This window comes from Amia ocellicauda, chromosome 12 (genome assembly GCF_036373705.1).
Source record: "Amia ocellicauda isolate fAmiCal2 chromosome 12, fAmiCal2.hap1, whole genome shotgun sequence".
In the NCBI taxonomy this organism is placed as follows: Eukaryota; Metazoa; Chordata; class Actinopteri; order Amiiformes; family Amiidae; genus Amia; species Amia ocellicauda.
Window position 1 is genome coordinate 13490053 of NC_089861.1, and position 15523 is coordinate 13505575.

The window sequence follows — 15523 nt, forward strand, 5'->3', positions numbered from 1 at the left end:
TATTATTATTATTATTATTATTATTAGTAGTAGTAGTAGTAGTAGTAGTAGTAGTATACCCTTAAACAGTGCACAGTGCAGGTGGAACTGGTTTTATGGTCGCAGAGGGGCGACCCGGAGGGATCAGTTTGCAGGACACTGATTACGTCATCTCCTGCTTGCGTCATTTCGGAAGGAGAGAAGAGGCTGAGGCAGGTTGGTGCTGTACTTATATAAGCTACAAGCGAACTGTAATTTTGTGTTTATTATTGAACTAATGAAATGGAAAAAAATATTCCACTCTAAATGTGTTTTTGGAGACTTCACTGCGTTAAAAATCAACCTAATTTTGGTTCAATTGTACTATGTAAAGATAATCGACTGCAGTTCTCTGACGATCGGTGCTTAAAAACTGAAAAAGCCTAGAACTAAAGTCGGGGATGCATTTATTTTGTTACGCAGGCATTTTGTATGTATTATAACCAAATGTTAGTTTATTAAATCAAGCAATTTAAGTTAAATGTATTAAAACGAGAGCCACGTTGTGATCGGTTAACATAACGCTGACATAGTGAGTAACTTGTCATTGTTTCCTCTCGTTTAATTATTGCACACAGAACTGTTGTTTTCCCAGTCAAAAAAGTTACACCTTATTATAAAAACATTGATTAAGTAATTTGTAATTAGACGTCAGTCATTTTTTAGGAACAGGGATGCTTGGACGCTTGAAAAAGAAATGCATCTTACTTTAATAAAATAATACAAACCCATGTTTAAAATAGGTATTCAGTTTACACATTTTGTAAACATGGATACACTTTCATCATACATTGTTGGACTTTAAAATACATTTCTTGTTCATTGCTGTTAAATTCAGTTCCACTACTGATTTTGAAAATACCTGTTGTGATTTATTTGGGAAAGAGATTGCATTTGTGTAACAAATTATTCATTGAAAGTGTTTTTATTCACCACCTGTACTTAAACCAGGTTAATGGCAATTTGTGTTAACAGAAACACATATTTGGATAATGTGCCTAAATGTGTATTAAGCCACAATTTACAAAATCCAAGAATACGTTTGTAATAATTCTTCCAAAAGCAGGAGGGGATATATAAAATTGTAATTTCAGACTTAGGATTGATAGGTCTTCTGTGGATTGTTCCTTTATAAATGTGGAGTTCTGATTTTATTTTATAATAAGGAAGATTATTCCAGGTTATTCCAGATTTATTTGTCTCCCTCTTGAAATACAGTCCTGTAGATGTAGGGAAAGGTATTCAGTAGTGTGTAACAGAATAATGTGGTTCAGTCTGTCCTTATAATGGCTGGACTAAGTGCTCTGCCATGTACATGAATTGCTATTAAACCGCAGACTTTTTGTTACAACAAAGCATTGATTAAGAGGTTTATATTAGCATTTGCATCTCAAGTATCCCAGTCATGTTATCCATTCTAAATAATAATGCATATATACATACTTATACATAATATATTGTGATATATATTTTAGCTTATTTTATTAAATCCTTTGGCAAGCACTTGTTTGCAGGTCCCTTTTTATGTATATAATGTTTATTTATTTTCTTTGTGTGTAGGTTTTTGTCCAGTGTATTTTGAATTACTGATGCCATTATCTTTGTCTAAACAGGACTTATTGCACCGTTTTTAAAAAAGTTATCCAGACTAACGGAAACATGCCCAAGAAGAAGACCGGCGCTCGCAAGAAGGCGGAAAGCCGTAAGGAGCGAGAGAAGCAAAATCGTGCCAACAGGGACCAAGTTGACTTGGCAAAACACCCCTGCAATTCATCTATGGTATTGATCCTTCTTTTGATTTTAAATGGTGTTTCAGTCTGTCGACTCTTACTATCTTTGAATTCATCACTCCATTTCATCATACTAAAACAGGCCAAAAACTGTATGCAGTAATCATTGGTGAGAAAGTTCCTGTAATTATTTGCACAACACATCTGAATGATTTGTCAGTGTGTGCATGAAAATGAACAGCCACCAGATTGCTTCAGCCTAGCAGGCAGCAGTTTTATTTGGGTGTAAAACTGTGCTAGAATGAATTAGCAGATAATACTTTTATCAGCTAGGCTCAATATCTTAGTCAGCTTTAACTCTAGTTAATCAATCAGGACTGATAAACTGAATTGTCAATAGTAAAGGGGAGGGATCTATTCAGTCTTGTTCTGGTACACTCTAATGATTTCATACTTTTAATCCACATTCAAAACCACACAGTACCCATGATGATGTTGTGTATACAATGGGCACAGACCTTTCTGATGTAATTTTTTTAATGTCTGTGCCAGGATCTATTAAGATTAAGGTGTATATTCTTCTAATAGCGCAATCTATTGGTCAAAGTATTAATAGTAACACGTCAAATGCTGTGTTAAGCAGACGAATGGCCATCTTCAAATAAAGGTGAATTCCACTTTGTTCTCTAATCAATGTTAGAATGTGGATTTCGTGTTTAATTGATAATTTTTTAAGATAAATTTAACATATATTTCCCAGTAATCTCCAACTCTAATGCTTCCATTGCACTTACACAGTTTTTCTTATGAATGGGCCTTTAAGAAAATACCAACAAACATCCTTCTGAGACATTCTGAGCTTTTACCTATTGACAAGACTGTATCCCCTATTCCCAGATAGAGACTCGGGCGCATTTGTAGCAATGAACAAGATTTTGTGAAGAAAAGTAAATATGTCTTTTTTAAATTGTGCTTTTGTACATCATTATTAATAAAATGTGTTCCATTATGAACAAAAAATATGCTTTACAGAGCCTTTTATTACAAGCTAACAATAGATTCCCCAAGTCATCCCTCTGCATCCACTTTAAATAAAACACCCTGAAGAGTGTTATTCTGTAAGATGCTTAATGCATTTTCCATGCTCCTTCATAGCTGTATACAGGTAAGTACACCTTTTAATTTTACATTTACTTTACATGTCTTTGCAAAAATGGTGTATGTATTTATTAAGCATACAGTGAGGGGAAAAAAGTATTTGATCCCCTGCTGATTTTGTACATTTGCCCACTGACAAAGAAATGATCAGTCTATAATTTTAATGGTAGGTGTATTTTAACAGTGAGAGACAGAATAACAACAAAACAATCCAGAAAAATGTATTTCAAAAAAGTTATAAATTGATTTGCATGTTAATGAGAGAAATAAGTATTTGACCCCTTCGACTTAGTACTTGGTGGCAAAACCCTTGTTGGCAATCACACAGGTCAGACGTTTCTTGTAGTTGGCCACCAGGTTTGCACACATCTCAGGAGGGATTTTGTCCCACTCCTCTTTGTTCTCACCCAAGATTTGACGGTACATGGCCCCATCCATCGTCCCTTTGATGCGGTGCAGTTGTCCTGTCCCCTTAGCAGAAAAACACCCCCAAAGCATAATGTTTCCACCTCCATGTTTGACAGTGGGGATGGTGTTCTTGGGGTCATTCCTCCTCCTCCAAACACGGCGAGTTGAGTTGATGCCAAAGAGCTTGATTTTGGTCTCATCTGACCACAACACTTTCACCCAGTTCTCCTCTGAATCATTCAGATGTTCATTGGCAAACTTCAGACGGGCCTGTACATGTGCTTTCTTGAGCAGGGGGACCTTGCGGTCGCTGCAGGATTTCAGTCCTTCACGGCGTAGTGTGTTACCAATTGTTTTCTTGGTGACTATGGTCCCAGCTGCCTTGAGATCATTAACAAGATCCTCCCGTGTAGTTCTTGGCTGATTCCTCACCGTTCTCATGATCATTGAAACTCCACGAGGTGAGATCTTGCATGGAGCCCCAGACCGAGGGAGACTGACAGTTATTTTGGGTTTCTTCCATTTGCGAATAATCGCACCAACTGTTGTCACCTTCTCACCAAGCTGCTTGGCGATGGTCTTGTAGCCCATTCCAGCCTTGTGTAGGTCTACAATCTTGTCCCTGACATCCTTGGACAGCTCTTTGGTCATGGCCATGCTGGAGAGTTTGGAATCTGATTGATTGATTGCTTCTGTGGACAGGTGTCTTTTATACAGGTAACGAGCTGAGATTAGGAGCACTCCCTTTAAGAGAGTGCTCCTAATCTCAGCTCGTTACCTGTATAAAAGACACCTGGGAGCCAGAAATCTTGCTGATTGATAGGGGGTCAAATACTTATTTCCCTCATTAACATGCAAATCAATTTATAACTTTTTTGAAATGCGTTTGTCTGGATTTTTTTGTTGTTATTCTGTCTCTCACTGTTAAAATACACCTACCATTAAAATTATAGACTGATCATTTCTTTGTCAGTGGGCAAACGTACAAAATCAGCAGGGGATCAAATACTTTTTTCCCTCGCTTGTAACAGCTACTTTGTCACAGTGTACGTGAAAACATGAAATAACTTACCTTTAAACCTTCTTTTGCAGGAATGTGACAAGTGCCAGAGGTAAGCTTCTTCATAGTCATTTAAAGAATTATGTTACTTTAAACTTTAACAAATAATAAAATAAAAGCTATTTAAAGGGATAGAAAACTTATAATATTTGTGAATTTAAAGAACCCAATCTATCAAATCACAAACTAACCTGGATTTTTTTTTTTAGCATACCTAATTTACATGCACTACTAAGGTTTATTTCAGACTAATGAGTTTCAAAATGTTTGTGCTTTCCTTCAATGTAATTGAGCATTTCCATTATCACAATAGATCATGCTTTCTTAACATTTGCAGCTGTTCCTAATTTTCATTGTTTGCCCCACATGTTTTGGTTTCTAGGAAAGGGAATGTAAAGTATTCATTATAAAATCCATTTTAATTCAGTATTGTTTTCCTTTTTCTTTAATGAAACCAAGACGGCAGAAAAACAGATCCTTTTGCTACTTTTGTAGTTCCATACAAAAGTTGCCAATGTGTGCCCAATGTGGTAAGTTATTATATATGTTTTGTTGTAATTTGCAGTGGTTTTCTGGTTTTCCAATATAATTGTGTATAGAATCAAGTCAACTAGCTAAAGTAACTTTTTAAAGAAAATGTAACAAATATGCATTGCTGGCAGATTACTGCAACACTTTTTCCCTTCTCTTTTTTTAAATGTTAAATAAATGTATCCCCGGGCTAAAACTAAATTTAAATCGCCACACCTGGTAGTGGGTTTGAATTACGTTGAAGGATGACTACAATATGCAGTATTATGAATAAAATGTACAATTAATGTGCTATGGGTAGGTCGAACTGTTGATATATTCCTGGTTTTGAACAGTAGTTTGCTAAAATATAGTAATGTACATTAACACATTAATTCACCCCTTCAGAAACCCTGTTATAGCCTGGAAAGTTTTTTTTTGTATCAAGACTAGTTTTTAAGTTGTAAAATCCTATTGTAGATTTCAATTTGCAGTCATGCAGGGATTGATTCCTAGTTTCTTAATCATGAAAAGTCAAACCCATCATAACATCAAACCTCACACAATCTAAATACTTAATAGGTAATGTTTATGCAAAATCGTAATACTAATTAGGTAATGTTGCTTATTTAATTATTATGGATTAAGTATTATTGTAACAATTTATATTTGGAAGTTTTTCCAATCAGAGAAACAAACTGGACAGTGGACTCTAATGCAGTTTTGTTTTTAAGTACACATTACATTCTTTGTGATCTGTTGGGCTTTGTCTTTTAAAAAGGTAAAACTAAATGTATGATGAAGTCATCGGATTGCGTTATCAGACACCCAGGGTTACACAGCACTGGCCTGGCGATGGTGGTAAGATTCGATGTTTGCTTAAATCATGTTGAGATCTAGCATACATTATTAAGTCAAGAGATATTACAGAGTAAAGGAATTATTATGCTTTCTTGAGTAAGGAAAACAAATGGAGTTTTCTATGAGATGAGTTTAATCAGAATTGGGCCAAACAAAAAATAATCGATCATCTTTGCTACTTTGAAGGGAAATGCAAGATAGGAACACAATTCTGTTGTTTCATTCTCCACATTCTCCCTTTTTATGGAATTTTGGTAATTATAGACTTGTGGTTTTGCGACCAAAGGAAGAGTTTCTTAAACCTCATCCTCATGAGCTACTGTCTTCCCGTATTAATTCCTCCAGAACTATTAAGTACTTAGCCTTATTAAACCCATAATTGTTTTGTATGAGCTTGTTTAGATTATATAGATTACTTGTTTTATTATATAAAGTGCTTAAGCCGTGTAGGGCACAATTCTGATCTCCTGCTGTAGTAGTATTTCAGTGCTGAGTTGACGGGATTAGACCCAGGAAGCATTAACAGTGCTTATTATGGTAGTTTTTGATACACTGTTGTATACATTAATTAGTGACCAATTAAGAGTTAAATGGCAACACATTTTTTAATATGATGTACTGATCATATAAACTGTTTATATAAATGATATTTTATTTACATTTTAAAGCCAAAGACTGGAGAAAAATAGTTTAGTATGACAAGGTAATTAAGGGTTGAGTTGGAACAAAAAACAATATATATATATATTGTCCACTAGGGGGCGATCTGTGACTTCTGTGAAGCATGGGTTTGCCATGGAAAAAAGTGTCTGGGCACCCACGCCTGCATCTGCCCTCTCGCTGATGCGGACTGCATTGAGTGTGAAAGAGGGGTCTGGGAGCACGGTAATTGAAAATAATATATATATTATTATATTACATTTCACATTGTTTAGCTGGGCAAAAAGATCAACAAACACTGTGTATGAAAATAATTTACATGAAGTTGACCTTTGTTTTATGTTTTATTATGGTTACACAAATATAGTGAAATTAATCCACAGCAGTTAACTGCAGGTAAATGACTATGCAAACATGTGACAGTGAGTGGTTTAACAGGAACAAATATCAAAACAGTGAAATTCAGTCCTGTTTAGCTGCAACACTACAGTATCACTCTTGCAAAGCTTTTTAACTAACTGGATATTAAGAAAATGAACGTCCAGTGAAAATATAAATGGTCTAGGTTGGATTTTGCACCTATTGCACAGTATTTAAATATTTTACTTTGAAAAGGGGCAGGACAAGTATATCGCAAAGGGATTTTAAGGCCTGATTTTTACTGCTGAATTGTTTCATTTATATATTTTTTAAGTCCAGGAAGAAAATGCATGTGATACTGTGTATGACCCCAAACACAAAGCCAATGCAGAACTGTGTCTACAGCATTTAGTTCAATTGTAAATTTGCTGAATCTGTGTGCTCTTCTCATACCCAACAGGAGGAAGGATATTCCGCTGCTCCTTCTGTCATAACTTCTTGTGCGAAGACGACCAGTTTGAACATCAGGCCAGCTGCCAGGTTCTGGAGGCAGAAACATTTAAGTGTAGGTTGCTTAATTTAGTATGTAATCACCTTACTGGAGGTAGAATTACTAGAATTATCACATTACTCAAATTATCCATCCTTTTTATTTTTAGGTATAACAGTGCCCCATATAAAAATTCCATTTAGGTCTAGCCTAAAAAAAAAAAAAATCTACAGTTAGGTCCATAAATATTTGGACAGTGACACAATTGTCATCATTTTGGCTCTTTACGCCACCACAATGGATTTGAAAGGAAACCATCAATATGTGCTTTAAGTGTAGACTTTCATCTTTAATGTGAGGGTAGTTACATCCAAATTTTTATATGTGGTCCCCCCAATATTAGGGGCTCAAAAGTATTTGGACAAACTAACAATACTTGGTTGCAAATCCTTTGCAGTCAAAGTCTGGAACCCATAGACATCACCAGATGCTGTTTTTTTTCCCTGGTGATGCACTGCCAGGCCTGTACGGCAGCTGTCTTTAGTTCCTGCTTGTTCTTGGGGCTTCCAATATTTGTCTCTAACAATGTGCCAGAAATTAGTTTTTTCTAAACCTGCCAGATATTTTCCTATTTGGCATAGGAAGAATTATTGATTTATTTATTTCGACTACATCAAAAAGCATTTCATTGAGTGGATACATGCAACTGCATCCACCTGGCATACACTGATGGATATGGCACATTTTGCACCACTTGCAATTTATCTTTGGACCCCACTCTAAGGATCTCCAAAATATTTTAATTTACCACTTAACAGAGGCCTTTGTCTGTGCTAAGATTGCCCTGGGGAGAATCAAAAGGCAGATCTCCATCCATTTCTTAGAAAACATATAATAAATGGTAGTGAAATAGTATCAGTTATTGCCATGCTGACCAAGACAAGATAATCATCTGTACTCTGTGCCGGGATACAGATCATTATGCTTATACTGTTTGCACTCCAGAGACTCTCTGAACATCTATATCTCAAAATGAGAACCAGACAAACTAAGGTTAATCAAACTACACCACATAGTTTAGTTACAATACCTCCAATACCTTATTGAAGCTGTGTGTAAAGTGCAGAGCAAGCAGGTATTTCTATTTTAACCCTTTAAAATAAGGAACTCCATGCATCCAAAAGGCATAAAGTCCACCAAACGCATACCCAGAACTGACAAAAGAAGTGCCCAGCAAAGACACCACAATAAACACTCTGTTTGTTAAAACCTGCAGTGAAGTTGCTGGAAAACTGTAATCACAGATTTAATAGATTCTGAATGGGTGGTCTTAGATGTTACAAACAACACTCTTTGGATCGCTACATTTATCTCGCCACGATCAAATCACATGTAATTTAACACTCAAAGGAATCGATTTCATGCTTTTCCTGTCTTCAGAATCAGTGTTTGCACACTTAGGAGCCATGAAAACTATTCACATTAAGGCAAAATTAAGGAGCTCAGAATATGTCCTGGAGATGCTTCTGGGAGATATAATTTGGCATAGGCAAAAACGAATTGAACAAAGTACAAACCGCGTTATTGCGAAAATGGAGCACGTTATTGGGACAATAAGTAGTAAAGTATAAACTGTGTTATGGTGAGAAAGCATTGACAGTGTTATTTGAGGAATACCTGTATTTCAGAGAGTAACAAACAGCTGCACACAATGTATTTTCTGTCATTTATTTTAAATAACCAATCATTTATCACCACAAATTCAAACACTTTATGTACAAATACCTTTTGAACACTACATGAAGTTAGTTTTCCTTAGCAAATGAACTCTTGCAAATTAAGTGTGCTTATAAATAGGGCTCTTAGTAAATAGTTTACATTCTTCAATTTTGGGTGGTATTGTTGCTCTGATCAAGGAATCATTCATCCTTTGAGATTTCCTAAAGGCATTGATATTTCAAGTTAACCCAAATAAAATCCAAATCTTGTAATGCTGCTGCATTTGTCATTGAACAATGAATTACATTTAACAAATTATGCAAACTTGGAATTATAAGCAGTGGGGGGAAAAAGGTGTAAATGAACTATAATAAGTAATTTATGTAAATTATGTGGCATAATTTCAATTACAATAAATTGCAATTTATGTGCATGTGATAACATTTCAGTAGTAACTATCCCCAAGAGTGCTGCTGTACAACTAGTAAATCAACTTCATGACTACAAAATACCTGTATTTAAAAATAGTTGTTAGTTAATATTCTGAAACTGAACTCGCAGTACATTTAATGGCAGTCAGCTCTGTGTAATTTTTCCCAAGTCAAATACAATGCCCCTAAACCTCAAAATTACTCTAAATTGGGCAAATCATGAATCATGGAAGGATAAGTGAATGTGATGCACTAGTTTTAAATCTAGCATGTCTTCTGGAGAAACAAAATAAATGCATATGGTGACCATGAAAGAAATTGGAACTATTTAGCATTTGCATACCTTGACATCAGTAACTCTCTCCCTAGCACATACCTCATGACTACAGACTGAGATACATATCAGTCTTGTCCGATTCATTTAAGTGGATCTGCGGAAATGAAATCTGCAATAAGTATTCTGAATATTCTCTGCAACAGAAATAGGATACATTATATAGTGTGTTTTTTAAGTTGATCTTTCCATAATGAAATGGGCATCAGTGGAAATTGAAAGGTATCCATTTACTAAAATTCTTTGTAATATCTTGAGATGACCTGTGATAATATCAGTGCGGTCTAAAATGAAACGCAGACTTTACTCAATTCAGCTTTACTCTAACAACTGGCACTGTCTTTGAGTAACTTATTTAAACATATCAACTAGTGCAGAGTTTACACTATGCTTTTTTTTTATGGCTGTTAATATTCCAGAATTCCGGCCATATGGAACAACTAGTGGACATATGTTTTTAATAGCCTACATTTAAACAGCAATAAAACACAAATGCTATGATCCAACAAATGTATTTTATTTAAAGTAGTCAGCAGAATGAACTCTTCACAAACTTGGCGAACTGAGCATATAGGCTACAACAATAAAATAAAATAAATAGCCTTGCTATTGTAAATTAAATAAAGACCTTAGGCTATATTAAATGTCTCTTTGCATTCCAAGCCTGTCAAATTAAATAACTTGAAAATAAGCTATTAGGTCTAAAAAATAAATAGGCTGGTCGTTCCAAATTCCCGTTTAATTGCGGCACGACTTCATTGAATAGAAGTGCTCCGCTGCTTGTGCAAAGTTGAAGCCATCCAACCCCTTGGCACAACTTGCAATTCTCATCAGCCTTTCCTCTATGAGGTGGCTTTCCCAGCTTTGCCCAGTTGGGATAGATTTAGTCACATGACTAAACTCTCAGTGATGTCGTATTGTGACAGTGAGCAGAGGCTTGCTGTTGTCTTGGCAACATATCTTATAGGTCACACAATATTAGGCTATTTAATATGCTATTAATCAATGTATTTATTTATTTGGCATATTTCCCACTGGACATTTTGGCCGTTGATATTTTCATCTGCCGGACAACTACATGTGATACCAGTGAAAACCCTGAACTAGTGACTGAAACAATTTATAATTAGTCAAAATTCAAACACAAGATTAAGGAGTCAATATGCTATGCAACAGCAACAGCAACACCTAGGGTCAATACTGTGAAGCATTCATTTTATCCAGTATGTAGCCTATTTGACAATAAGGGTGAATTTGGAAAACTGACAATAAGCTTTAGCAACACTTCTTCAAACATTTGTCAGTAGCTTAAGATCTCTCAGGTTTGCCAGATTAATAGCTCCTAATGTTAATCATCTGTCCATATACCAAACAAAATTAAAGGAAGCAGGCAATTAAAAAAAAAGACTTCGTTCATATCATTTTTTTAACAACAAAACTGTCAAGTATTCTACTTTCAGACCTGTGCAAACATTAGTCCTATGTTAAAGTTAGCATTTTTTTGAAATTTCATTATATTTTTCCCCCCCCACAGGTGTTTCCTGCAACCGATTAGGTCAACATTCTTGTCTTCGCTGCAAGGTCTGTAAAATCACAATCTCACAGAGTACAGGATTTGTGTTATCTGCTAAAAAATGTTACTGAACACAGGGTTCTTTTGGAATCAGTGACATCATTTTTGAGATCTTTCCATTTTTTGTATTCTACTGATACAAGACCTTCATTCTCTTTACAGGCTTGTTATTGTGATGATCACGCTCGCAGCAAAGTGTTTAAACAAGAAAAGGGCAAGGCGCCACCCTGTCCCAAGTGTGGGCATGAAACTCAGGAAACCAAAGACCTCAGCATGTCCAGTAAGTATGCTTGCCATCTACTTTCAGTGTAACATTCCACAGTAACATTTTACTTGGCTTCCTGTTACGGATGCTCAGTTATTATCAGTTCAGATGCACTGCTATTTGTGCTTTCAAATAGAACTTGTTTGAAAAACAAGACAAACATCTGCGCTCATCTTGAAAGCCAATATTATTGCCATCATGTTATGCTGCAGGTTCATGAGTAGAGTTTTGCATTTTCTTCTGAAGCCACAGATCAACACGGCAGGAAATGCACACCCTTTATGTAATTCCACTTATCTGTCAATAACAAGCTAATGTCAGACAGAGGGCTAGACCAAATCAAATCTTTGACCTAACTATGAAATGCAAATTATAAATTTTATACCCTACTGTGTTTACATTTTATGAGTAGTAGAAAGTGATTTCTGAGAATAAATTAAACCTGTATCAGATACAGGTTTCAGATACAGGTTTGTTTTACAGGTTGTAGGTCAAAGTTTAGATTGTCTTGCCCATTGTTTTGACATCCGTATAGTTTTAACTGAACATCTTTCTGCATATATATATATATATGTATGTGTGTGTATGTGTTTGTATGTGTGTGTGTGTGTATTAAAAATGTTTTCCATCCCAATTATGAAGTTGAATACAGGGTACCACTTTCACTTTTCCAAGTTTCCAGTTTTTATACTATTTAAATTGAAAGTGAGTGATCAGATATTTGATACTTTATAAAATCGCATGAAAGATGATAACCAGACATCATAATCAGTCTCTTGATTAAGAAGTTTATTTAAACTCTAAAATGGGAGTGTTCAACTTGTACACATACACATCCTGGTATGTGTCCTTCTTTCTCTTGTGGTTTTTATATGTATGATTGCTCATACATTGTGATATACATCCAGATGTTTGGTATTTAGTGTAACTAAATACCATTCTCGCATTTCACTCCTCTAGTAGTTTATCTTCGAGATAATTTCTCATGTATTTTGTTATTATTTTTGGTTTTAATGCTGCTAGCGTTTCAAAAAATTACAAGTAAAGGTTGGGGAAATGTAAAAAGGAATTATCAGCATTTATCATCCGTGATTTGTATTGTAGCAGTCTTTATCAAGCACATTGAATAAGGAATGTTTATTTAGAAGAACTAAAACTAACATGAAGCAAGGTCTATTTAAAAGTGAAACTAGTCTAAGGATTAAAACAGTCAGTCAGCTCGGGAAATTTCACACAAATTCCAGTCTCCCCATATGTTCTTGGGTATTGTCCTGATTCACAGGGGGTTAAATGCACATGGCTGAGGGCAGGGGGTCTCGGTATCAATAGGGTAACGTAAGGTTGGTGAGGAAACGGTCTGTCTACCTGTCTTGTATCAATAGCATATCAAAAGCTATTGATAAAGGTGGAGTTTTCTTTATTAATAAATGTAATTGTTACTACCATAGTACCAGTTATTCCTTACAAATTTTTGTCTTAAATCCAGACTAAAACAGCATGTAATGCCAATATGAACTCAAATTGCCAAGTTTAGCAAGGTGTTATCTTGTTTATTTAGCGTTATGGAAATAATTTGTGTGTTTAAACAAACGATAGCATTTTAGTAGATAAAATCTTTAATCTATTTTAATCTGGCTTTCTCCCTTTACATTACAGTGGCTGTGCAGGTTTTAAAGGTCCTAACATTCCTTTACTACAAGCATTCCAGAGCTGCTATCTTTATAGATCTGTTGGAAGTGATTAACACTGTCTATCATTCCCTTATTTTGAAACGGTTGAGAGGTATTCTCATGCAGGGTTTCAGAATGTATTTTCGAATTCGGTTCGGTGTATAGGTTCAGACACACTCTCACACTCAGTTATAAAGAGTCTTCCCCAAGGCTTGTTTTTGTTTCCCCATTTACAAAAATATATATTCTATCCACCTTTGTACAGATGTCACAATTTATATATTTGGTAGTTTCTTCCATGTCACCACCTGCAGTTAAGTTTGAATAATATTCAGGAGACTTTTAATGAACTACATCCATTGCTGAACTTTAGTTGTGCTAGAGTTCAGCAATGGATGTAGTTAATTAAAATAAGGAAAATAGCTGTGGTTCTTGTACTAGTGGTCATAGCAAATCACAACTTATATAAATAGCTTAGGATCTTGTGGATCTGGATAATATACACGTTTTTAATTTTTTCATATTATAACAAACTTTAGTTTTATGCAAACTTCAAAGTACATTCTGGTTCTTCACGTTTACTTTTTTTCGGCATAGATGTCACCTCCATCAGTTGCTTTTGCATGTTTATTTAGCCAGCTGTCTTAAATTGATTTGAATCTCTATCATAATAAAATCTAAACATTTCCAAAAACTTCTGTGATTGTGAGCCAGATGTCATAAATCCAATGAGACCTATACGTTTAGTTTATCCTTATAATGGTGTGCAGTGTGGGTAATAGCCTGAATAAAAGAGTTTAGAGTTTTGGACTGTGACTGAAGTGCATTTATGCTGCTGACTTATCGGTTTGCAAAACAAATTGGGTTTTAGCTTGACCTTTTTTATTTTATTTTTCCATTGCAGATGGAATTAGTTTTAAAAAAAGTATTTTGTTAACATACAGAAAAATAGCAATCTGTTAAAGACTCTACAATGGTCTACAAAGGAATATAAATAACTTTTTGACTGCAGACTATAGTACATGTACGTTAAGTATATATAATAAGTATTCATCAATAAATAATCAAAGGAAACAAAATGAAACTCCTTTCATGTATGAGAATCTCCGATCACCATATCCAAAATTTTTTATACACAAAATCTAAAACTACATGCATGTGGAGGGGTGAGGAAAGGTCTGTAAAATTGCATTGGTTTGTTTAGTTCCTGGCATCCATTCTCCCAGTATTGTTTACTTTCCAGTTTAGTTAACTTGACTACTACCTGTACGTTCACCCCACAGCTCGCTCTTTGAAGTTTGGCCGCCAGAGCGGGGCAGACAGTGATGGTGCTTCTGGATACGATGCCTATTGGAAGAACCTGGCATCCGGAGGAGGGGGAGCCGGAGAAGACAACGACTATGAGGATTACGGAGAGGAAGATTATGAGGACGATGACGACGAAGACGAGGAGGAGGAGGAAGATGAGGACAAGGAGTCTGACGCCGAGGTGTCCGAACCCTTCTCCGAGCTGAACCTCGGGCGGACCTACGCCAGTGGGTACGCCCACTATGAGGAAACTCAAAACTAGAGGAAGCTGTTTTTAAACCATTGCAGGTGCTCTCTTTGATCTCAAACCTTCAGTGAGCACTGTGTTCAAAATCCAAGTTTGTTTAGTAATGTGAAGTATTTTGATGATGCTTATTTTTATCTTCCCTAACCCATTACAATGTAGTTAAAACAAATTGTAAATCTAGTACTGGATTTTGTTGTCATATTTAAAAAAAATAAAGCATTCAATCTACTAAAACACACTCCTTTCCGGAAAGCTTGTTGTCACACACGCTACTTTGAATGACAGTGGTGCCAAATTAACTTAATTGAGCATATGATTTAGCTGATCATACTACTGATCGGTCATAATAACAGGTGTTATAATTCTAGATAAGACCTTTGCAATAAATCATATCGACTAGATAAAGTGTTAAAGCTTGATAGTGTTTAGTGTCAACCTATGTTTGTTGCTGTAAGAGAACTTAAGTTAGGTTCAGGCAAATCAGACATGGTGTCCATGGTTTGTGTTATTGTATGTCACATACTTAAACACAAGAAACCCATACATACTCTTATAAAATGTATTAATAGTGGACAATATAAATGTAACATTCCTGAAGAGGTTTCTGATTGCTTGTCACAGTGTAATCTGCCCTTATCGTATATTTCAAATGGGATTAAAGACATCCCTCAGTAGCAAACGCTTATCTTGCTTACAAGTCTGAATCTGCAGCAAAGGATGT

The 15523-nt window shown here is 35.5% G+C and overlaps 1 protein-coding gene across 2 annotated transcripts; it reads left to right on the top strand.

Annotated features, from left to right (window-relative positions):
• Positions 1-91: 91 nt before the first annotated feature.
• Positions 92-15038, top strand: znf330 (zinc finger protein 330). 2 transcript variants are annotated; one of them, XM_066718390.1, is made up of 10 exons: positions 92-195; positions 1632-1797; positions 4407-4426; positions 4834-4904; positions 5666-5745; positions 6504-6630; positions 7226-7330; positions 11274-11320; positions 11475-11592; positions 14531-15038. In XM_066718390.1, the coding sequence occupies exons 2-10, from the start codon at positions 1678-1680 to the stop codon at positions 14815-14817; spliced, it is 975 nt and encodes a 324-aa protein (XP_066574487.1). In that variant the 5' UTR covers positions 92-195; positions 1632-1677; the 3' UTR covers positions 14818-15038. The 2 variants fall into 2 exon arrangements, with proteins under 2 accessions (XP_066574487.1, XP_066574488.1); XM_066718391.1 differs by having other exon boundaries at positions 149-191.
• Positions 15039-15523: the final 485 nt, after the last annotated feature.

Bases quoted from the DNA above. Each gene is read 5' to 3' on its own strand.
- znf330 (XM_066718390.1), top strand. From the start codon at position 1,678: ATGCCCAAGAAGAAGACCGGCGCTCGCAAGAAGGCGGAAAGCCGTAAG. The intron at 7,331-11,273 runs GTAGGTTGCTTA...CCCCCCCCACAG, and splicing joins GGAGGCAGAAACATTTAAGT to GTGTTTCCTGCAACCGATTA. The intron at 11,593-14,530 runs GTAAGTATGCTT...TTCACCCCACAG, and splicing joins CAAAGACCTCAGCATGTCCA to CTCGCTCTTTGAAGTTTGGC.